The 24,759-nt window shown below is 55.6% G+C and overlaps 1 protein-coding gene across 1 annotated transcript; it reads right to left on the bottom strand.

Annotated features, from left to right (window-relative positions):
- Window positions 1-369: 369 nt before the first annotated feature.
- On the bottom strand, window positions 370-24,011 carry UBXN11 (UBX domain protein 11). The gene is made up of 14 exons (XM_012645910.1): window positions 23,897-24,011; window positions 20,721-20,820; window positions 19,610-19,638; window positions 15,937-16,037; window positions 15,523-15,577; window positions 14,932-15,008; window positions 11,309-11,435; window positions 3,765-3,979; window positions 3,413-3,490; window positions 2,358-2,478; window positions 2,135-2,238; window positions 857-930; window positions 635-775; window positions 370-550 (listed from the first exon to the last, which is right to left on the bottom strand). Exons 2-14 carry the CDS (start codon window positions 20,789-20,791, stop codon window positions 370-372), a joined length of 1,374 nt encoding a protein of 457 aa, XP_012501364.1. The 5' UTR covers window positions 20,792-20,820; window positions 23,897-24,011.
- Between the last annotated feature and the right edge of the window lie 748 nt (window positions 24,012-24,759).

Below are 24,759 nucleotides of genomic sequence, written 5' to 3'. Positions count from 1 at the left end.
CAGCATTGAGGAAGTGTCCCCATGGCTGTGGGACTGTGCATATCTGTGCACAGGTGTCTGCTGGCCGCATGCTTGCACAATGAGGCTTTGCTGCCTCAGTGTAAACCCAGCTGCGGCCGGCTCTTTCCCGCCACTGGACGCCCCCTTCACCGCCCCCTTCACCGGATCCATCTAGCCCTTCTGGGGAGAACGCAACCTAGAGGACAAAGAACCAGAGGCCAGGCCTGCCAGCTGGGGCTCGAGTTACCGAGGGGCGGATCGGCACCGCCCCCTCCCTAGCCCAGCTGGGACCTTCCTCCCAAGCCCAGAGAGATGGCCCCGCCAAGAGAGCCTCTGGGAGCAGGAGCAGCGGGTGTCCGGGCGGGCACTTTATTCCGGGCTGGGGCCAGAACCAGGACCAAAGTTGGGGCCAGACTGCGGGGCCCGGGGCGCCCGCAGCAACAGTGCAGCATTGGGCACGAGGCCTGCAGCCTGCAGCGTGAGCGTGTCATCGCGGTAGACCTTCGGCGGGAACGTGCTTAAGATCTCAAAGGCAGTGACATCCATGGCCCTGGGGACCAGGCGGGGCAGATCAGGCCCAGTCATGGGACCAGAGCGTCGCTGTGGCCCCCGGCCAGCCCCACTCTGTGCCCACCTGGACCGTGCTAGCAGGGTGCGCACGTCCCCGATGGTGTCCTCGGGCAGCATCATCAGGAGGAAGGCCTGCTCCCCGTTCTCAGACTTGATGCGCAGCATGGAGAGTGGGGGCGCCGGTGTGTTGGGCGACTCCTGGCTCCTGCACAGCCCAGAGGCGCTCAGCGCTCCCATGGCCCAACCCCCCAGTCCCCAGGCCCTCACCTCTCTGCCCTGCCCTCACCTCTCCCGCTCAGCCGCCAGGGTAGGTGTCTCCACCACGATCTCCTGGACCCGGGCAGGCAATGGGCAGCAGTTCTGGAAGGGATCAGTAGAGAGTGGACAGTGCCCTGGGCCCCCCTGAGTCATCCCCCCACGACCCTTAGAGGGGGCTCATCCTTGATCGGGGTGGATGATAACAATGAGGCACGTGGGGGAGTTGTTTCTGTGTAAGCTGAGGCCCAAAGAGAGGCAGTAGAAGAGGAAGGAGGCTCTGGGAGGCAGCCCCATCATTCTCCCCAAGCAGCCTCCCCCTCAGACTAGTGGGAGGCAGATCCCACAGGGACCACGACGGGCAGGATGCCTGCCCCAGCCTGCGGCCAGGTGAGGCTCCTCTAGGAAAATGGCAACTGAGCTGTGACTGAAGGGTGAGAAAGAGGAGTCCTTAGAAGTGGAATGGGCGCAGGGATATTCCAGACAGCATGGACAAAGATCCCAAGGTCAGGGAAAGCTTCCTAGAGGAGGTGATATATTTAGGAAACTGCCAGCGATCGACATGGCTGAAGCTGGGGACCAGGCTGGACTGGAACAAAGAAAAGCTTAGAGAAGTGGGGAGGGCGCAGCAATGCAGCGCAGGGCCTGAGTGCCAGGACAAGGAACTGGGCTTTATCCCAAGAACCACTGGGGGATTTCAGTGGGGAAGTGGCTGGGAAGGACAGCTGGCAGGGGCAGGAGTGGAGGTGGGAGGCATCTCTGAGAGAGACACTCCAGAGCCTAGACTGGGGGATGGGCTACAAGAAGGGGGAGGCATTCTGGGGATGGACAGACCAGACTGGACGCAGCAATGTGGGGGTGAAGAAGGCAGAGGAGGCCTAAGAAATGAAGGTTTGGCACCTTCCACAGGTGGACGCCTAGGCAGGGAGCAGGATGGGGAGTGAGGAGAGAAGATGATGAGTTGTGAGGGCCTGCAGGACACCAGGAAGGGGGGCCCAGGACTGAATTGAAGATTTTGGCCTAGACCTCAAGGGGATGGCCTGGGACTTAGGCTCATCCCTGGCCTGGACTCTGACTTTACATCTCGTATAGCCAACCCGGCTGTTCTGTGGAGCCCAGCCCAGAGCCCTCACCAGCTCCTTAGTTTCCAGAGACAGCAGAACAGCTCTGGGGGACTCATCTCTCCATCCAGGTCTTCATCAGAGACCCCAAGGCTGAGCCTCTAGATAAGAAACTGTTCTGGCAGGCTGGGCCAGGGCTGGTGGTAAAGTCCCCTCAAGATGGCTAGGAGGGTTAGAGCTGGCCTCACCTGCAAGGTGTCCCGGATGGGGCCCCGGATGTCAATCACCTCGCCTTGCCGGATCACACACTTGGGAAGCCTGTTCAGAAATTTCTCGGCGGTCATCCTGGAGCCTGCAGGGAGGGCATGGGGAACCTTGGCCCAGGAAGAACTATGCGTGGTGGTGGAGGCTGCCTGGTGCTTGTTCTGCATAGCCCCCCAGCCGCCTGGCTCAGCCTTGGGGCAAGCTCACCTGGGTGCTCCTCCACCCTGTCCAAGGCCTTGTGCATCCGCTGCCGGCCCACCACGCGGCCCTCGCCTGGGAACGGGTCCAGCCCATCCTCCAGGTAGACCTGATTGCGCAGGTCACTCACCTGGCAAGAAGGGAGACAGTGGCAGGCCCAGCTCTTCAGCCGTAGGCCACACCCCAGTCCTGCTTACCCAGAGGACCCAAGAACAGGCCCAAGGGATGGTCTGATGCAATCCCCATTTTACAGATGAGGAAACTGAGGCCTCAGGAGAGCCACAGTTTATGCTGCTGTTGCCTCCCCGGGCCTTACTCCTTGTGCAAGCACCCCTGATCCATGCCAGCTGAAGCCACAATACTGACACCCTCCTCAGAGATCTCTTCAGGAGCCAACTGTGAGGAAGTATGAAGGGGACAGGAGAGGACAAAGCCCCTGCTGTTGTCTAGTCTGCAGCACAGACCCCAATCGCTGCACACGTTCCCCCCACTTGCTCCATCAAGGCACAGCTCTGAGGGCCCCATCTTGGCATGGATGCCTCGAACACCCCATCATGACTCACGTTATTTTCCGAGCCCTGGTGGCACACGCTCCCTCCCTGACGTGGCCTCGCCCAGCTTCTGGAACACATTGCTTCATGTGCTCCCGTGGCAGCGCCTGCCTGCAGAGTGGCTCCACCCCGTGTCCTTGAGTCCCAACATTTTCCCTGTTCTGCATTTGTGGCTGGCCCAGGGCACTGCCTTCTACCCCAGCCAGACAGCTTCAGGAGCAGGACACTGGCCCTGCACAGCTGGGGCTGTGCCTTCAGGGTGCCAGCAGAGGGCACTGCCTACTGTGCAGCCTGAGGCCCCTGCCACTGCACTGTGACAACTGTGGCCGCAGCGGCCCCCAACTCCCTTCCCAGCCAGGCTTCAGGTTCACCCTCCTCCTGGAGGGCATTAGACTGGGGTCCCCTGAGGTGGGGCAGTGGCTCCCCGCTCAGAATGGGCGACGCCTGAGGAGGCTGTGGATCCCCACTCCCAAATCCCTGCACAGGGAAGGGGTGCTTTGAGGAGATCATCACCTTAAAGGGGACCCCATCGGGGTACAGCCGCTGGAGCTCTGAGGGAAAGAAGCCATCCAGTATGTCTCGGAGGCAGCGCTGCAGGGGGGAGAGGGAGGGTGAAGCCCAGCTGGACCTGTGGGGTGGCCCCACCTGCTACCTGTCTGGATGGCGGGCCCTCGCCCTGGGCTTACCCCGTGCCTCGCACTCTGGAAACAGTCACGAGCCCAGACGGGGGCGGGGTAGGGGGCGCTCCGCAAGTCGTGTGAGGGCCTGAGTGCCCCGTGGAGGGCAGGCCGGGCCTGGGGCGAGCTGGCTCCATCATCCCCAACTAATGGTGGGCAGGCAGGGGCGCCCCCACACGGGCTCCTACCTGAGTGGAGGGATCATAGAAGGGCCGGAAGGGCCCGTCGAACATCATGATGCCATTCCGGTAGAGCTTCAGTGGGATGGGCTCAAGGGCACGGAGCCTTGCCCCACCGGGCACCGGCAACACCTGGGTTTCACCCTCTACCACCAATTCACTGAGGTCCTTCAGGCTGGCCAGCAGTCTGTCAAAGTCCACCTCAGGGGGCACCAGTGAGTCCCCTGGCAAAGAGGACAGACATCCATGAGCCTCTCATGGCTACAGTGTGCCCTAGCAGTCCTGGCTCCTGTGGCCCCTCCCAAGCTAGGCAGTGGCCTTGGTGTCTCTTCAAGTGACCACCCGGGTTAAAGGAAGGACAGCTAACACTAGATAATAACAGCTACCTTTGGGCGCTGACTTTGTACTAGGGGTCTAATATCCATTGTCACATTCCCTGCTCTTACCAACCCTATGCTGTGGAGGTTATAGTCATCTCCATTTTCCAGATGAGCAAACTGAGGAAGTTAAATGGCTTGTCTAGGGAGGCACAACAGTAAGTGGCAGAAGAGGATTTGATCCCAGATCTGCCTGTCGGGCAATGGGTTGGCAGCTGAAAAGCAGAGGGCAGAGCTCCCAGATCTGGATCAAGGCTGCCTGGGTTCAGCCAGGCACAGTGGCTCATGCCTATAATCCCAGCAACTCGAGAGGCTGAGGAGGGAGTATTGCTTGAGGCCAGGAGTTCCAGATCAGCCTGGCCAACATAGTGAGACCCCATCTCTAAAAAAAAAAAGAAAAAGAAAAAACAATCAGCTGGGCTACAGTGAACTATGATTGTGCCATTGCACTCCAGCCTGGGCAACAGAGTAAGACACCATCTCAAAAAAAAAAAAAAAGCTGTCTGGGTTCAAATCCCAGCTCCTCCACTTCTAACTTCTATCTATGTGACCTTAGACAAGTCATTTAATGCTCTGTGCTGCAGCACTCTCTTCTAGAATGGGGTGGCAATAATATCTGCCTCCAGGATGACTGGAGGGCTCTAAGATGACCACATGAGGGCCACTGGGAACAAGCACGTTGCGCATGGTTGCTATTGTTACCAACTCTACCTTGCACATATGGTCCTTAGGCCAAGCCTGAGGCTATGAGGCCGGGGTTATTTATTTCCATTTAACACATGAGCAAACAGGCCCACAGAGATGAAAAATGACTCACCCCAAGCCACTTGGCAAGTTAGAGGAGAGACTGGGATTGGAGCCGGGGCTGACGTTTGAGTCTGTTTTTCCCACCCATCTGCACCATCCAGAGAGAGAGGGAGGTCAGGGTTAGGGACAGATGGCTATTAGGAAAGATGTGGGGACAGCTGCTGGACAGGACAGGGGACAGACCTTAGGTTGTGTGACTATTTCTGGGTCACAGACCCCTTTGAGAAGCTGACAAAGCTTTGGCCTCCTCTTCTGAAAAATGTGTTGTACGTACAGCTGTGTATAAGCTTTGGGGGGTGCAGATGGGGTAGTGGGGACAGCCATGACGGATACCAGAGTGGACAGGGTGGAGGGCAGGAGGGACACTGGCTGGGGACCCGGCCCCCCGGTCAGTCATGCACTAGGGTGTAACCCTACCACACGCCAGTAACTTCCGGGGCCTGCTGAAGGCTGTTTTTCACCAGGACAGCCAGGCTGCGGCAGGATGTGGGTCAGGGCTCTGGGGACCCAATTCCTTTTCCCACAGCGGTGCAGTGTACTGGGAAGGTACAGATGTGGGTGGCTATGTTTCTTGTTGCCTTTGCAGCTGCCGAAACAGTAGGCCCCAGCTGGCCTTCCCCTCTTGCCTACATCTCCTACTGTCAAAGGGACCGCCCTACCTCCCCCTCCTGTCCCCCAGAGTCCCTGAGATCCCTAGGAAAAGCTCATAGAACCGAACTATATCAAGACATTATTTTCCTTTTAACAACTCACTACTGTAAAAACAAATTGGTAAACCTAAAAATAACAGCAGAAAAGATCATCTCCTGCAATGCCTGCCCACCCCCTCTTCTAACAGATAGGAAAGTGAGTCTAGAAAGGTCAGATGAGTGGCCCGATCAGACCAGACAGAGCACAGCCAGGAGTATGTGGACTCCGAATCCAGTGCTCCTGCCCTGCTCCAAGCTGCCTCCTGAGGCCAGGGCTTTTCAGGCTGAGGGACATGGGGTGGCCAATAGGGGATGGGGACAGGAGAAGCCTGGGGAGGATGTTGAGAAGCAATGAAAGGGAAGAGGGAAGCTTGCCAAGAAACCCGGCCCTGGTGGCTCTCAGCCACCTGGGCTGGGCTTAGAGAAGTAACAGCCGGGTGGGCTGGGCAGGCCCCAGATGCAATGGGGCAGAGACCAGGGGCCCAGGAATAAGGAACCACAGCTCTGGGCAAAGGAAAGACAGAAAGAGCCTAGTGTTGTCACCACACAGCACGGCCTGGTGAAACCAGTGAGTCCCCTGCCCCGTGAGGGCTGGCAGAGGTCCCTCGGCAGGAGAGAGGTGTGGTGGGGGCCACACAGGGTGAGGAAGGTCAGAGGGCAAGTCCCAGCTCTGCCCTGAGCCAGCAGCAGTACTGGGGTGGGGAGGCATTTTGTCTTTGAGCCGCAGCTTTCCTTCCTGCGGAGTGGGTAGATAGTAAGAACCCTGTCCTGCCCTCCAGACCCAGCTGGTGAAGCTGTCTGTAGATGACGATTCCATGCCAAGCACCTAGAGGCAAGTATGGCCATTCCCATTTTGCAAATGAGGAAATTGGGCCTTGTAAGGTGTCATGCCCTGAGTCATACAGCATGCGGGGCCCCAGGGACCCGGCCTCAGTCTGCAGGGACCACACGGGCTGCCCCTCAGTTCCGGTTCTGGGGCAGCTGCTCACTGGGCTCCCTTCCGGGGAGGGGGCAGCGCTGGGGCATCATCTCTAAGGCCTCATCCAGCTTTCAAGCCCACAAGTGTATTAAAAAGAGGAGTAGGGAGGCAGGAGGTCCAGTCCAAGCTCCTCAGCCCGACTCCCAGGACCCTCAGCACGGGGCCTCCCCTCAACACGCCCCTCCCCTCACACTCAGGTGTCACGCTGCAGGGCATGTCCGAGCTCCGCGACCTTGGGCAAGTGGGCCTCTCTGGGCCTCGGCTTCCTCTTCTGTAAGATGAGGACAATGGCCGTCCCCACTTCACGGGGCTGCTGTGAGGCTCAAAGGAAGTGCCTGGCAGATGGTGGCTGTCATTGTCACTGACACCTCTTACTCGTCACTGGGCTCACGCTGCTCTCACTCACCCCCACCTCCTCGGAGAAGCCCTGCCAGGAGCCTCTCTCCTCGAGACTGGGTTCCTGGAACCCTTGGACCGACTCGCTTGGCCCTTGTCACAAGCTGTTACTTTCTACTTGCTTGTTTGCCTTCAGCCACACTGGGTGCCCCGGGAGCTCAGGCTGGAGCGTCGAGCCCTGGGGGCCTGGCCCACAGTGGGTGCTCTAGAAGCCTGGCTGGGTCTTTGCATCCAGCGATGTCTAAGCGCCCACACTCTGCTAGGCCCTGCCCATGCCCAGAGTCTTGTCCTCCTCAGACTCAGCTCAAGTGAGGGAGACAGGGCAGCACACAGTGACGATGGCATGTGGTAAGTGCCGCTGGAGGGCTGTGGAGCCCAGAGCGGCCAGAGCCTGCTATGGTCAGTGGGGGTGTGGCAGCCCTCCCAGGCCTGCTGGGATGGCCTCCTCCTGCAGCGCCCACACACTCAGCCCCTCCCTGTCATGCAGAGACTGTTGCAACAGGAAACGGAACCGCTGTTATCACACACCTGTCAGCCAGGCCCTGCTGCAGGGACTTTAGCTACATTCACTCCGCTCCTCCGAGGGGCAGATGCGGAGGAGGAGAGGCTCTGAGGGTCTGGCCACTGCCAGAGCACTCAACCAGCCCGGGGCCCGGCAGGTTTGAGCCCAGGCGCACTAGATTCCACCGCAGCTCTTGCTGGGCCCTGCCATTGAGCACTGGACCCTCGGCCCCACCCCGTCCCGTGCAGACGATTGTCCTGACGTGCTCTGGTCACCCAGGCCTGGCACACATGGGAACCATGGCCAATCCTATGTGCTAAGCACTGTGCTGGACACTCCAGGGCATGACAACAGCTAAGTGACAATGGCTAACAGTCGCTGTTCACTGCCACACGTCAGCCACATGCACTGTCCCATTCCATCCACTCTGCAGCCTGGGGAGCCAGTCGGTACCATTCTCCTCGTTTTGTAGAGGAGGAACCAGGCTCAGGGAGGTTCTGCAATCTGCCCACACAGGACGCATCTGAGCCTGGCCCCCGCCTCGGCCTGAGCCTCTAGCCCCTTCGCTGTACAGCGCAGCCCCTTCCCACGCGGCCCTGGCTGCACTGCGAGGGGCACTCAGGGCAGGTTTGTTGGCAGAGGTGGGATCTGCACTGCACTTCGAAGGAGCAGTGCAAAGGGGGCAAGGCACCTCTGGGAGGACAGAGCACCATCAAAGGCTTGAGGTGGAGGCGAGGGTGGGAAGGAGCCGAGCCTGCCCGGCCAGGCCCTCGGCATCGGTGTGGCTCCAACCCAGATGCAGGAGCTGGGCCTTGGGAGGATGGACGCTGGGGTGGAGGCAGGGCTGGCAGGGGGGCGGGAGATGTGGAGGGAGACACAGGGAAGGGGGGTTCAGAGGAAAACAGGGAAGTAGTGGGGAGTGAGGAGCTCACAGTTGACCAGGAGCTCTGAGCCCTGAGGCTCAACACCTGGCTGATGGTGGTGTGACCAGAGCAGGACTGTCCCTTTCATGTATCCGCATACCCTGAAGCACCTGGCACGGTACCCTGTGTGATGCTCCATATACTGGCAGAGAGGGCGGGCAGGATGACCGATCCGGCCTGAGAACAAGCCCTTGCAAAGCCTCCCCTCTGCTGGGCCTCCTTCATGGGTCCAACTGACCCTCCTCCCTAAGGAAGCATCTCAGCCTCTAGAACTTTTGAATCATCCCCTCTTTGGCTCACCTGACCACTGGCCACTGCCCCACAGCCTGTGGGGAGTGGGACCCAATGAAAGGAAAGCCAGAGAAATCAACCTGAGCATCAAGAGAGCAAGAGGCCAGATTGTGACCCCAAGGGCCCCCCCGGGGCAGAGGCAGGCTGGCACCTGGGGAGAGGGAAGTCCCAGGAGGAAAAGCTGCTACCACTGAAAAACAACCTGTCAGTTCATCTGGCAGGAAGAGCCAAACCAAGGCCCCTCCCATGTTGAAAAAGCAAAATGCAAAAGCAGGAAGAGGATGCACATAGGGGCCTCCAAGACACGGTAGCAGGCAGTTTTCCCAAGTTGCTTTATCTGTGAAATGCTCAGCCTCAGAGCCAGCCTTACTCGGAGCATAAGAAACAAACGGCAGAGTGAGGGCTGCTGTCTTTTTTGAGGGGTGGGAAGAGTGGTAATACACAGGGCCAGGGCCAGAAACCAGCCATCTGGTCTGCCCCCTCCCCCAGGGAGAAGGCAACCCCCCACCAGCCAGGCGCCAGGCTGCCCTGCAACAAGGTGGCAGGCCCCCGTGAAGCCCAAGCCCAGGCTGCCATGCCAGGGGCCCAGGGTGTGACGCTGGCAAGCTTCTGGCCTATACCCAGGACAGACATTCTGACAGTGTCTGCAGCCACCTTAAAGCCACCTCTCACCCCAGGCCGAGGAGTCCCTGGAGAATTGCCACGATGCCCCACCCTCGTTCAGTTAGAGCGCACCTGCGTTGGTGTGCCCAGGCCTGCAGTGTTCTGGGCAGCAGGGCCATACCCCATGTCCTGGCATCGCCAGGGGCCACACAGCTCCCCGGCTCCACTGTGTCCCAGATACTCAGCATCTTCCCCACAGCCGTGCTCCCTGGGGCCAGCCCTGACTCCTCCCACCCTCTCCCTCATGTGTAGTCAGCAAGGCCATGGATCCCACCTCCTGAATCTCTCTGCCCTGCCCCTTCCTGCCACCTCCACAGCGTCATTGTCACGCTGGGCATCATCCCATCTTTTGCCTGGAAGACTGCAACTGCTTCCCAGACAGGCTCTCAGCCTTCAGTCTCACCCCCTCCACTCAACACTCAGAGTCTACCGACTTCTGAAGTGCCTTCGTCTGCCCATCTATAAAATGGAGAAACCCCTGGCCCATGTCAAAGGCATTTATAAAAATGCTTTGAAAGCTGCAAATGTTGCAAAAACAGGAAGTGATGTTTTTAGAATAAGCAGGGAGGGGGTTGCACTCTGAGATTGATGGATCAAGCCCAGGCCTAAATAGGAGGTGGACCGTCACATTTGGAGTCTGGGTTTTTATCCAGCAGGAAACATGAAAGAGGGTTGTCATCTTCCAAATGGTCCCCTTGGGAGCTGTGCTTGTGTTTCCGTGAGACTGCCATTGCCTTAAGACTCTTTGGACACAATAAGAGCGCCTACTTGTCGGGCCAATGACATGCAAGGCCAATGCTAGGTAGTCTAGCTTAACTCGTTTACTCCCTGTAACTCCAAGGGGAAGAGTATACCCCCATTTTACAGATGAAGAACTTGAGGCTCAGAGAATGTTAGTCTCTTGCTCAAGTCACAACTGGAATAGGTGGTGGAGTCTAGAGGAGGACCCAGGTTTGGCTGACCCCAGAGCCTGGGGAGGTATCTTCTAGTTAACAACCTCCATTCTTTGAAGAGACTTAGACACAGATTTCAGGAATGGCCAGTTCTACAGATTCAAATCCAGCAAAGAAAGGGGTTGGGGGGGGCATCCCTCTAGATACTAGCAGTTGAGTTAAAAATAAGAAGTGGTGGCCGGGCGCAGTGGCTCACGTCTGTAATCCTAGCTCTCTGGGAGGCCGAGGCGGGCGGATTGCTTGAGCTCAGCAGTTCGAAACCAGCCTGAGCAAGAGCGAGACCCCATCTCTACTAAAAATAGAAAGAAATTAATCGGACAACTAAAAATATATAGAAAAATTAGCCGGGCATGGTGGCGCATGCCTGTAGTCCCAGCTACTCGGGAGGCTGAGGCAGGAGGATCGCTTGAGCCCAGGAGTCTGAGGTTGCTGTGAGCTAGGATGACACTACGGCACTCACTCCAGCCCAGGCAAAAGAGTGAGACTCTGTCTCAAAAAATAAATAAATAAATAAGAAGTGGTGGCTTTCAATGGTCATAAATGAACCTGGAAAGGGAGTCCAATGAGCGGGCCAAGCCCTGGGAATTAAGGAATGGTTTCCAGAACAGAGGGATTGCTTTTTAAAAGCAACAGCTTCTAGAGGGTGACATTTTGTAGACTATGGAACTTGAGGGAAATGAGGTCTTTCTACATCCTGTATCTCTGGGCCTCTGGAACCTTTCACAGCTGAGCAAGAGAGAGTGAGAGAGTCCTAGGCGAGACCAGGGAAGGAACTAGGCAGCAGGTTAGGTGGTCAGTGAAGGAGGCCAAGGCCTTTCCTGCACTGGGTCGGAGGCAAGGTGTGTGCTATCTCAGGGGCGTCTCATGCTGGGAGGCTGGGGCTGAATGACATGGGCCTCTGGGCTGCTAGCCGACAGGAAGTTGTTGGAGAATTCTCCCTGAAGAGGGGCCCAGGGTGGACCCTCTACTCTACCTGGCTTCCAGAACTTCTTGGCTGTCATCCAGTCCCTCTCGCCATCTTCTGAGACTATCTTGCTCTCTGAGTCCTCCTGGTCCATGGGCTCGCCCACCCACTGCAGGCCATAGTCACTGAGGAAGCGCTGTGGGGAAAAAGAGGGAGACGTGGGGGCGATGGCTCAGCCCGTCCCAGGGAAAGGCAGCATCGGCCCAATCCTCAGCCTCAGTCCTCAGGTGACTGGAGCCCCAGAGGCAACTGGACAAAGGGGATGAGCTGGGACATCTTGCCCACTTCCTGGCTGTGACCTTTGGAAAGCCACTTTGCCTCCTAAAGCCTTAGGCTCCTCCTCTGTAAATGGAGATGGCAGCACCTGCCCACATAAGCTCGTGAGGACTCAGTGAGATGATTCATGCCAAGTATTCAGCACAGTGCCTGGCACAAGTAAGGACTCAGTAAAGTGAGCCACTCTGAGAGCCAGGTGTAGTGACTAATGCCTGTAATCTCAGTGATTTGGGAGGCCAAGGAAGAAGGATCCCTTGAGCCCAGGAGTTCGAGAACAGCCTGGGCAATATAGCAAGACCCCCGTCTCTACAAAAAACATTTAGCCAGGCATGGTGGTTTGCCTGTAGTCCTAGCTTCTCAGGAGGCTGATGCAGGAGGATCACTTGAGCCCAGGAGTTCAAGGTTGCAATGAGCTGTGATCAAGCCATTGCACTCCAGCCTGGGCAACAGAGTGAAACCCCCATCTCAAAGAAAGAAAAAAAAATTGGCCAGGCACGGTGGCTCATGCTTCTAATCCCAGCACTCTAGGAGGCCAAGTGGGGAGGATCGCTTAAGGCCATGAGTTTGAGACCAGCCTGAGCAAGAACAAGACCCTGTCTCTACAGAAAATACAAAAATTAGCCGGGCATGGTGGCGAGCACCTGTAGTCCCAGCTACTCAGGAGAATGAGGCAGGAGGATCGCTTGAGCCCAGGAGTTAGAGGTTGCTGTGAGCTATGATGACGCCGCCTGTACTCTAGCCGGGGCGAAAGGGTGAGACTCTGTCTCAAAATAAATTAATTAATTAATTAAGTTAGCCACTCTGGCCGTGGGGAACCGTGTGGGTCTGGCCTGACAGAGAGGAAGGACATCCCGCCCTGCAGGACTGAGGACATGACTCTCACATGCTAGCCTCCCTGGGGCTTCGCCACATATCCCCGCTGCCACAGGAAAACTTCTGAATTGTCTCCGTTTGCTGGGGCTGCTTCCTTATCTCCTTTTCTCTCAACTACTCTACTATCTTCCATCTCTACACCTCACTGAAACTGGGCACATTTCTGTCATTTATTCCCACTCCCGCTGGTTTTCCTCCTACTCCAGGGGCTGCTCCTTTACAGTTTTCTTGGCTGTTCCCCAGTTCTATCCCACCCTAACACATGGCGGTCCTGGGCCCATTGCCACCTGCCCTCTCCCTAACGGTGCTCATCTACTCCCGAATACATATGGAAAGAACTCAACTTTGCATTGGACGCAGATCTCATCCCTGAGGTCCAGACTCACATTTCCCACCATCTGCACTCAGATGCCTAGAGACATCTGAAAATGAACTGTCCCAGTCGTGACTCCTGCCCCCACCTCCTGACCCTCTTCCCCTCCAGGTCTTGCCTCAGTAAACAGCCCCCGCTTCACCTGGGAACCTTCTGTGACCCATTCCTCCCTCTGCCACGTCACTCCTGACAACCGCAAGGCCCATGGGTGCCCCTCCAACGCCACCTGGTACCCGTCCACACAGCTCCATCTCCAGCTACCTCTTAGCTCAAGCGACTGCCGTCTCCCTCCTGGACAAAAAAGGCCGCTTCTTTCTGCCTCCCCCCAGCCACTCTGCACCCCACCATCTACTCTCCACACCGCAGAGTCCTGTCAGGCCGCTCCTCTAACTGAAATCTTCCAAGGTTTCCCATTCTTGCAGGACAGAACCTGCCCGGAACCACGGGTGGCTCCCACGTGATGTGGCCCCTACGGGCCTCTCCTCTCTCTTCATTCTCCTTGCTCCCCACAGCCATGCACCACCAGCCAAGTCTCTGCAGCATGAGGTGGCGCCTGTCCTCTCTTTGGCCTGGATCCTCTGCCCCAGTCCCCTCCTCACCCTCCGGATCTCATGGCCAATGTCACCCCCACCGTGGCCCATCCCCCAACTCATCTCTATTGTGTCACCTATTTAATTATTTCATACCACTCTCTGTACCTGTGTATCTGTGGACTCATTTGGGTCTCTCTCCCCCTCCGCCCTCCAGACCGTCAGCCCCCAGCAGTCTGTCTTGTTCACGCCCTAACACAGTGCCTGGCAGGGTCTGACACATGGTAGATACTGTGTACATTGTGAAATTAATGACCCAATAAATGTGTGGCTGATGTGCGCATGTGAGCAGCATGCCCTCGGTCCTGCGGTTCCAGAGTGCCTCTCTCACCCCCCGACAGCAGCTGCTCAGGGGCAGCTTCGTGTTCTGCAGCCCAGGTGGGAACAGGCCTGGTGGGAAGGGCTCTCAGCTGCAGCTGAAGCTTGGGAGTTTGCTTCTGCGGTCTTAAATTAGGTTGGGGTTTTGGAAACCAATACCACGTGGAGCGGGGAAGAGGCTGGGTCTCAGGAAGAACTTCTGGCAGGGCCAGTGGAGGGGTGGGGAGCCCTGAGGACACCTGCCTGCCTAGGACCCTTCCTTGTGTCTAGTGTCCCTCCAGTTTGAGCCTTGCTGTTTAAATGAGTGGGAGAAAAGAGGTGACTGGGGTAACCGAGTCACCAGGTGAATAAGAAGTCATGGCCAGAAGCAGGGGATGGCCTGGATCAATTCAGTGCTAGGTCCTGGATGTACAGTGACAAACAGGAGGAAAGTGATCCCTCCCTTGTGGAGTTCACAGTTCCACAGGGGAAGATAAACACAGCACTAAGAAAGCATAGGACAAGGCTGGGCGTGGTGGCTCACGCCTGTAATCTTAGCACTTTGGGAGGCTGAGGCAGGAGGATTGCTTGAGCCCAGGAGTTCCAGGCTGCAGTAAGCTATGATCATGCCACTGCACTCCAGCCTGGGGGACAGAGTGAGACCCTGTCTCTCAAAAGTAATTTAAAAAAAAAAAAGAAAGCACAGGCCAGAGAACCTGCCTGGTCAGTGGTCAGGGAAGGCCCCGAGGAGATGACCGAGGATGAGTGAAAACACGCCTAGGGGAGGTGGGAGAAAACACTTCAGAAGAGGGGATGGCAGAGGCCAAGCCTTTAAGATAGAAAAGAACAGAGGAAGGGCCCTGTGGCTACAGGGGAGAGAGATTCCAGGTGAGGTGACAAGGTGGGCAGGGGTAGCCCACAGGGTCACGTAAGCCCTTTGGAATTCAGCCCAACAGCAGCCATGAGGTCTCCCAGTAAGCAGGGGAGGGACACGTTCAGGGTCTGAGTCAGGACCAAAAGGAAGAGTGTCTCTAGCCCTGGATACCTCCCTGGCTCTTTAAATCCTGGGCTGGCCCAGGGTAGGAAACACAGTGCAGCCCCCGAGGTGGGATGTAGCAAGGAGGGGCCCAGAAATGTGGGCTCGGACCCGGTTCCTGAGGGGCAGACTGCCCAGAGCTGGGGACTGCTGGCTGCCCTCGTCCCTGGGGCCCCACCCCTCTCACCTCCATCTCCCCGACCTGCCGCTGCAGCTGCACACACATCGTTTCCAGCTCCTCCTGCCGCTGCAGGGTCGCCTCGACTTCAGGGAAGACAGGGACAGGCTTCAGCTGCCCCAGCACGGAGGCTGCCAGGTCACCTCTGGCTTTGACCAGCACTCTGTCCTAAGGGTCATCTGGAGAAGCTGTTCTGGGGATCTCCTGAGAACTGCCTCTTGCCTCCCATCTCTCTGGCCCCTCCCCCACAGGGGGTGCCTTGACTGACTCTCGGGAGGCCACCGCTCCCCTCGGAGCTGCGTGGCCTCCACGCTTTAGATGGCATGCTGTGCCCAGGGGACTCAGCCCCACACAGGAAGACAATGAATGACTCCAGCACTGTCCCAGAGTGCTGGAGTGATTTTTTGCTTTTTCTTTTCTTAGAGAGAGTCTTGCTCCATCCCTGCCCCTCTAGGTTGAGCTATACAGACCCCACCAAGGAATCTGCTTGATGCTCCTGGAGCCCTGATGCCAGAAGTCACTGTCCAAGCTTCCAGGAGCCACAGGCCCAGGGGAGGTGCCTTAATTTGGGGGGACCTGCCCTCCAAGAGGGCCTCTTACCCTGGGGCTGCTGGAGGGTCTGCACCAAGTTCTCCAGGGCTGATATCTTCCGATCCTGCAGCAGAAGATGCGGGTGAGCATGAGGCCTGGTGGTGCCCAGAGCCCCTTCCAGACGGGAAGACCCAGAATATCTGCCCCAGGTCTAAGGGTGCCACACTCCACTCAGAAGTCCACCGCTGTGCCCAGTCCAAGGTCTACTGGGCCTGCTCAGCTGAGGGAGGCCACTCTGCTTGGGTCATGGGGACCCAGATCAGTTCCAGGCCAGACCTGGCCCTCGAATGGGGCAGTTCAATGGAGGAGATAGTCCTAGAAGCCACCTGCCCTGGTCCAACTGGTGGCCTCCCTGTCCTTCCCAGCCTGGGGCCCCTCCACCTCTCAGACCAGACGCCGGCCCTCTCTAGCCTGGGGCCCCACCTTGGACAGCATCTCATCAGTCTGGGCCTTCACCTGCCGCTCCAGATCCCGCAACTTCCGCGTCATGGCGCTCATCAGGTCCGAGTCATGGGATGCAGGCACTGCCAAGCAGACAAAGTTTTCAGACCCCAGGCCTTGGGCTGAAGCTGAGGTATGGGGGCGCTGAGAGGGGAAGAGGGGTCCCCAGGAGCAGAAATAAAAGCACTGGCAGCAGCTGACACATAACAGGGACTGCTCTAAACACTTACATAAATCAACTCACATAATCCTCGAAATATGCCTAAGAGGTAAATGAACTGTTTCAGGAAACTGAGGCACAGAGGACAAATAAGTAATTTGTCCAAGGTGTACAAGTAAGTGGCATGACATGTGGGCCACATCACCCTGAACTACAGCCAAAAATTTCACCCTCAATCTAATCAAACCTCAAAATATACCTTCCAGTTTGCAGGCAAACCAGCAGACAGAGAAGCCAGGCAAACTCCCCTGCAGGCAGACTGCCAGACAAGGCCAGAACGTGGGTACCGTGTTGGACAAGTGGCCAGGACTTTTCACAAAGTCCACGTCATTTTTGTTTTGTTTTTTCTTTTGAGACACAGTCTCGCTCTGTTGCCCGGGCTAGAGTGCAGGGGTATCATCATAGGTCACAGCAACCTCAAACTCCTGGGCTCAAGCGATCCACCTGCCTCAAACTCCCGAGTAGCTGGGACTACAGGTGCGCACCACGATGCCTGGCTAATCCCAGCTCAGGCTGGTCCCAAACTCTTGACCTCAAACGATCCTCGTGCCTTGGCCTCCCAGAGTGATAGGATTACAGGCGTGAGCCACCTCACTTGGCCCCATGTCACTTTCTAAAAAGGCAGGCATTAGTCTAATCTAAGGACTGTCAATTAGATCCTAATTGAGGGGAGAAAAATCTCTATAAGGGATATTTTGGGATGCTGGGGAGATGTGAGTGTAAAAGACGTTAGAGGCTATTATGGAATTATTCATATTCTTAGGTGTGATAATAGCACTGTGATTATGTATTTCCTTATTCTTAGGAGACGCATATTGAAGGAGTTAGAGGCTAAATGTCATGATATCTGCTATTTATTTCTAAATGGTTCATCCAAATGATACCTTTACGTTCATATATCCGTGTATACGGAGAGAAAGAACGCAATGTGGCAAAACAGCATTGATTGTGGAATCTAGATTGAGGATGTACGGGTGTTCACTATACTATTATTTCAACTTGGAAGTTGGAACTTTTTCAAAATAAAAAGTTTGGAAAAAGAAAAAAAGAGAGAGACACGGGAAGAAACAAGCCCCTTTCCCCCTGGATATTGTCCTTTCTATGTGTGAAGCAGGAGCCATCATCAAGCAAGCACATGTGGCTGCCATGTCAAGGCTGGCTCAGTAGAAAGATGGAGAAACCTGAGCTCTTGTCTTTGAGTCGTTGAATGAACAACCCTGGAGGGGCTTCCTTAGAACTTCTTGGCATGTAGGATAATAAATCTTCCTTGATGTTCATGCTAGTTGAGGAAGAGTTTTCTTTGACTTGTAGTCAGAAGCATCTCAACCGACATACACACATTCATACGTCAAATGTCTGTGCTGGAGTGCACCAGAGTGCGGTGAGCTCCCCGGGGCAGAGGGAGGGGAGAATCCAGGCAGGTGGAACCTCTCACTGAAAAGCAGGGAGGGAATGACCTGACGACCAGCACTAAGAGGAAAGGGCCTGCAAGCAGAGGGCAATGGCAGCCAAGAGCCGGGGGGTGGGGGGGAGGGGGGAGGTGGTGAGAAGAAGGAAGCAGTGGACAGTGTCGGATGCTGCTGTCAGAGAAGTGAAATAGGACAGGCAAGTCTTCACTTGTGACCTTGATGGGAACAGACACCAGCTGGCCATGGGGAGAGGAGAGAATGACAGGGAGAATTAGGGGGAGGACAGCTCTCTTAAGGGGAGGAGCTGGCTGTTGTGGTTACTATTGAAAGCATCCCCAGCTGGGGTGTAGGAGATCCTGGCTTCATGACTAAACAGTTGTGGGATACTGGGCCAAGCTCTTCCTATCTCTTTTTCCACCTCGATTCCCCCTCAGTAAAATGGAGGGGGGTGGCTGAGGATGGCCGGGCCCTTTCCTACAGCTGACCTGACCGGTGGCCACCACCTTGAGCACCCCTGTGTGACAAGCACTGTCTAGGGGCCCTCCACCAAGTAGCATCTCATCCAAACCACCTCAACACGCTGATCTCCCCATTTCCACTTCACAGGGCAGGAAACAGGAACAAGGGGACATGAAGTTGCTTGTTCAAGATGACACGGCTGGCAGGAAGTTCTAAACTCATCCCCAGCTTCTCCTGACTCGTGGCTCAGGCCCTGATCGTGCCCAGCACTCACACAGCTCATCCCTGTTTGCCCACGTCTTCCCCTTTCCCCAGACCCGCTAAATCCTCCCTCCTCTGGGAAGTTGCCCTGAGTAGCCTTGTCCCACGTTAGGCACCTCCATTGCAGACGGTGTGGGCCAGGCTCAGTGGACTATCTGGGGGACTTCTGGCCTTTCCAGAGCCCTGCAGAAGTAAGCAGATGGCCAGGGGCTGAGCTCTACCCTCAAACCCTCATCCCTCTCTAACCTGAATCCTGGACCCACTGACATCACACTTGATGGTGACTCCAGCCACAGCCTGGCCAGGGGTTTGGCCAGACCTCCTGAGCCAAGGGTGGGGCCTGTGTGGCTTTATGCCAAGCCAGGTCTTGGAGAGGTTTGGGGGTATAGGCTCATGGCCACAGTCAGCCAGGAGTGGGAGCAGCTGCCTCAGACTCAGCAGGCAAGAGTAGGTGCCACGCCTCCCTGGGCCTCACGCCTTCTCTGGGGCCCCTCCTGCTGCCAAGACCCAGACTTCTTTGGGCCTCTGCTCTCACCTTGCCGACTCACAGGGGCGCCTATGCCACCATAGCAGGAAGGGGCAGAGATCCTTTCTTCTGAGCCATGGGCATCATTCAGCATATCCACCTCATCTTCTGCAGACAGGGATGCCTAGGTCACTGCTCTGGGACCAAGGCCCAGAGGAAACTCAGGTCCTGGGCCCTGGCCAGGGTGAAGCAGCCTACGCACTGTCCCCACTAAGAGTATGAGGGGACTCAGGAGGCTGGGGAACAAAGATCCAACCAGAATGGGCCTCTTTTTGGAGTTCTTCCAGCCCAACCCAGGAGGGACCTGAGTAGCCAGTGCGAGCGCCACAGCGGGGCAGAAGTGGGGTTGGGATGCAAAGACCTGAGCCTGCAGGAGTTGGGGCAGTGATGCGAGGACAGGCCTTGGGGAGAAAAGGCTGCAGCGGGCTGGAGAAGGCTGTTGGGGGAAGGGGACCTGGAGTTCGGACCGCTGGGCTGGGTAATTTCTTGGCCCTCACATAGTTTCCAGGTACCCACCAGCCAGTCCCAAAGTGGGCCAAAGGGTTCAAATGTTAGTGATGACATCTCTGCTGAGGGTGTGGGGGCTCCTAATCTGAGAGCTGCCAGTAGGGAAGCCCAGTCCTTAGCAAGACGGGGTGCGGGAGCTGCAGGTATCGCCGAGGCAGGCCGCTGCTCTAGCTGACAAGGGCCTTCATCATGTTTTCTCTCCATCGGCCCAACCGTAAGGAGGTCCAGGCAGATGGGAGGTGAAGAGGACACGAGGGCGGAGCCCACACTTACCATCTCCGTAGATTCGTATCCCTCGCCTCCTGGGAACCCAGGCAAGAAGCAGAATGAAGAAATATGAGTTAGAACCCCCCAGAACATCACCGGGGAAAAGGTTCTGGGTGCCAGGCCCCAGCCAAGGCTAACAGAGATGGAGGCTGGGCCTCTGCCTCCCAAGGACTTCCACCCCGAATCCCTTCCCCACCCTGAGGTGAACCAAGGAACAGGCTTCAGGGGGTCTGGCTCCTTCCAGCGGAGAAGGATGGGGAGAGAGCTAAAGGGCAGACTCTTGGGTGAGAGACTATAAGACTTGCGAAGGGCCTGAGCCCAGCCCCAGTGCTGCTCTGCAAAGGCTGTGGGACCCCAGGCCTGTTGCTTAACCCCTCTGGATCTCCTTGGCCTTAGAATGGTTCAAAGTGGTGTTCGGAAGAGCAAGAAAGAGAGGTAAAAATACTTTGAAAAGATGAAAGTGCTAAACAGATGTAAAAGATTCCCTTCACAGAGAGCCCAGCACAGGGCCTGGCACAGGATAGATAGACCATCAGTGTTTGCAGAATATCTTTTTTTTTTTAAGACAGTCTTGCTCTGCCACCCCGGCTAGAATGCAGTGGCATTATCGTAACTCACCGCAACCTCAAACTCCCAGGCTCAAACCATCCTCCTGCCTCGGCCTTCCAAGTAGCTGGGACTACAGGTGCATGCTATCACCCCCAGCTAATTTTTGTATTTTTTGTAGAGATAGGGTTTTGCTCTTGCTCAGGCTGGTCTCATACTCCTGGCTTCAAGCAATCCTCCACACTCAGCCTCCCAGAGTGCTGAGATTACAGGCGTGAGCTACCATGCCCAGCCAGTGTTTGCAGAATTAATAAACGAACAGTGAATGAACAGATGGACACTGAGCCGCTCCTCCAGGGGCCATATCTTATTAAAAGGCACAACCCAGTTTATGCTCAGAGGCAAAGGAGGGCATCCCAGAAGAAGGTATAACGAGAAAGAAGGTGGTCAGGGCAGGCTGTGTAACTTTTCTTTGTATTCCCCAAGACACTAGGAGTCATTCTCCTCTGGCCACAGAAGGATCAAAGAGACAGGGCAGGGACACAAAGACCCCATGAGGTTGGCTCCTTACCCAGGATTCACAGGCTCCGACTGCAGGGGCACTTTCCGGGTCTTACTAAGGGAGGCCAAAGGTGAGCTCATAGTTCTAGATTCTAGCTGTCAGGAGCTCCCTGAGAGGAAAGAAGGAACTCAGCCTTTGGGGACAGAGAGGCCCCAGGGCTTTAGGCTCAGGGGGTGGCCTGAAGTTTCCTCTTTCCTGGCTACCATTCCTAACAAGGAGCACTGTCCAGGAAGCAGTACCCCTCACCTCCTCCTGCTGCCCTGACAGAGGTCATATCTGCCTGCTCCTCTGGGTAGACAGCTCTCTGCTCTGGCCCTGGAGACCTCTGGCCTGGTGGTGCTTGTGAAAGGGCTGTGGAGGTGGGGATGGGATGCAGAGATGAGTCAGAAGCCTGGGACTTCCCTAGACTTAGAGCCTGGGAACAATACTACCCAGGAGGCTGTCCATCTATCAGCCAGTCAGTTGACACAAAGCCCAGGCATCTCCTTCCTTCCTACCAAAAACCAGGCACCACTCCCAACACTTCAGAGCCAGAGAGGGGCAACCCAAAGGCAAGATTCAATCAAGATACAGTCCACGTGATGTGGAGGGGATAGTAATAGCACTGGCTGGGCAGGGGTCTTTTGTTTTGTTTTGGAGACAGAGTCTCACTCTGTCACCTGGCATAGAGTGCCGTGGCATCAGCCTAGCTCACAGCAACCTTAAACTCCTGGGCTCAAGTGATCCTCCTGCCTCAGCCTCCCGTGTAGCTGGGACAACAGGCATGCACCACCAGGCCCTGCTAAGTGTTTCTATTTTTAGTAGAGACGGGGTCTTGCTCTTGCTCAGGGTGGTCTCGAATTCCTGACCTCAAGTGATCCTCCCACTTCAGCCTCCTAGGGTGCTAGGATTACAGGTGTGAGCCACCGAGCCTGGAGCGGGGCAGGGTTATTGAAGGGATTCAGAGATAACAGATAACATAAAACATCTAGCCCAGTGCCAACCTCAAAGGAAGCATTTGGAAATGTGAGCTGTGACTATTGTGTGTTTTTGTTGTTATTGGCACACAGAAGGCACCCATAAATGCTGGTTTTTCTTCCTTCTTTCTTTCTTCTGGAAAGAGGAATGCACATTAGGGGCATAATGAAAGCCTACTACTCTTTTCAGTAAATAAAGTATATTAAGGGGCTAATATCTAGAAATCCTAGGACCTCCAAGTTTTTTTAGGACAAATCCAAGGAAGTTCCACTTCGGAAATGTCTGGTACTGGCCTCCAGCCTCCTTCTGAAGCTGCCCAGCAAGGGAACTCATGCTTCCTGGAGGCAGCCTCCCATGCCTGCATTAGAGTTTGGGACTCATGCCCTGCTCCTTCCTCAGGAGGAGCCTCCTCCAAGGACCAGGCCCAGACTTTCCCGATCCCCACCACCCAGCCTCTCACTTCTGTCCCCACCCTGTCCCAGCCCCTGCTCTTTCTGGGCATCCTCGGGGTTTATGTGGCCAAGGTGATAGTCCCTCATGGCTCCCTTCATCAGTCCCCACGCATTGCCAGAAGGATCTTCTTAAAACACAAAGGAGACATGTAAAATCCCTGCATACAGCTCCCCAGTGGCTCCTTCCCAACCATAGAAAAAATTCAAAATTCTTTAGTATGGGTCACCTGGTCCCTGCCTGTGTCTCCTGACTTCATCACCCATCCTGCTGCCTCCTACACTTGAGCTTGAACTTCCAGTCAAATGCCCCACGCACGCATGGCTCCCCTGCCTGGAACCACCCTCCTGAAATGGTTTCCCCACTCCTACCTGTACTCTCCCTCTTTAAAGTCACAGTCATCCTCCTCCCCTCCCCCAGCCTTAACCCCTGGCAACCGCTACCCCGTTTTCCACCTCTATAATTTTCTTACTTCAAGAAGATTATGTAAATGGATTATATATCATACAACCTTTTTCATAAAACAGCTTTATTGAGATATACTTCACCCTTGTAAGGTAAAAATTTAAGCTTTTAGTATATTCACAGAGTCATGCAACCATCTCAATTTTACATTTTCATCAGCCTAAAAAAACCCTGTGCCCTTTAGCAGTCACCCCTGATTTACCCTCCAGCTGCAACCCCTCTTTCCCAGCCAGCCCTAGGCAACCACTATTCTACTTTCTGTCTCCATAGCTTTGCCCATTCTTGACATTTCATATTAATGGAATATATACTAAGATATACTAAAAATGATTAAAATGTATACTTTAAAGGAGTGAAGTATGTAATATGTGAATTATATCTCAACAAAGCTGTCACGGGGGGAAAAAAGCAACTGGTCCTCAAAGCAAACCCAATATCTTCCCTCAAACTCAGTTCCTCCCATTTCGCCTTCTTAATGGGACGCCATCATGCAAGCACAAAATTTTTCTCTCCTTCCTTCCCTCTAATCCCATCAGTTGCCAAAGCCCAAGGTTAAACTCTGTAATGTCTTTCACACACAGCTCCTCTTTGCCATGCCCACTGAGGGCCATCGTCGTGGGACTCACACTACCCTTCTTTGGGGCTGTCACAATGGTCCCCAACTGACTTCCCTACTTCCAGTCTCACTCTGGTCCAATCCAACACACTGTTTCCAGGTTAATCTCCTAGATTATAGGCGACCCCAGAGGGCAAAAACCGTGTCTTCCCATCAGTCAGGGGATTCCTGAGGGCAGGGCTGTGTCTCTTCCTCCCTCAGACTGGCGGGGAGTGGGGGCGGCCTGAGGACAGTCATGTCTACCCCCTTCACTTTGGGGTTTCCAGGGAAAAGACTGGGTCTTCCTCTCAGGCTAATGCCTCCCAAAGGTAGACTGGGACTCTGAGGGCAAAGCTGTGTCCTGTGCCTCTACGTTTTGGGGACCGAACTCAGTACTGTGCTTGACTGACAACATACTTCGTCACACCTCCTTGGCCTATTCCTCACTCCTAGGGTCCAGCGCTCTGGTGCCAGCACGGACAGGCCCGCCGCCAGCGATCCCTAATCGCTCCTGCACACTCTCAGGGCGCGAAGTCTATCTCGACCTCACCCCGCCCTGGGAGCCGTGTTGCCTCCTCTCGCCTCCACGTGTAGTCCTGGTAAACGCGGTCCCGAATCCGCTCCCGGAGTAGCCACGGAGCTCGAGAGCCCTCGGAGCTTGGGGCCCAGACTGTGTGACGGTGACTCCGTGCACAGAAAGGCGTTGGATTAGACTCACCACGCAGGCCCAGCGAGCCGTCCCACGGCGCCGCCATCTTGTTGTTATGTGGTTTCCCGGGCGACCGGGACCTGTGCACTTCTCATTGGCTAGCTCAAGGGGTCCCCTGAGCAACCAGCAGACAGCGGAGGCGGGTATATTCCCCTGTGCTCGAATTCTATTGGCCCACAGAGTCTAGACTCTTCGCGGGAATACTGCGAATCCCAGAATGCACCGCTGTGAGTGGCCCCGGGTTCGGGAAAATAGAGGGTTCATTCTTACCACGGGCTCGCGAATAGAGAACCTGGGGTTAGGTTAAGAAAACTGCTGGAGGTGGGAGTGGGGTGAGGGATGAAAAATTATCTATTGGGTACAATGTACCCTATTCAGGTGATGGGTACACTAAAAGCCCAGACTTCACCACTATGCAATATATCCATGTAACAAAACTCCACTTGTACCCCCGAATCTATTGAAATAAAAACATGCATAAAAATAAAAAGGAAACTGCTGGCAGCCTCTGGACCTGAATTTGTGGTTCCGGCAGTGCCACTAATTTGCTTAATTGATCTTGGGGGGAATTATTGCTCTGAGCTTATTTTCCCAGAAATAAGGCTCACTCCTGTAAATCCTAGCGCTCTGGAAGGCTGACCCCATCTCTAGCAAAAATAGAAAAAATTAGCTGGGCGCGGTGGCGCCACTGCACTCTAGCCAGGGCAACAGAGACCCTGTCACAAAAATAAATAAATGTTTCTTAAATCCAAGTTTCTCTGCTAACTCTTTGACCAGATGGTGCCCTGAAAGGAAGCTCAAATTCTAGTTCCCTTGTGTAATAGTTGGGTAAGGTACTTCCCCCACTTCCTTTGGTAAGACATTTTGCCTCC

Source organism: Propithecus coquereli, unplaced genomic scaffold (assembly GCF_000956105.1).
Source record: "Propithecus coquereli isolate 6110/MARCELLA unplaced genomic scaffold, Pcoq_1.0 Scaffold239, whole genome shotgun sequence".
Lineage (NCBI taxonomy): Eukaryota > Metazoa > Chordata > Mammalia > Primates > Indriidae > Propithecus > Propithecus coquereli.
This window is presented reverse-complemented; position numbering and strand designations above follow the sequence as displayed.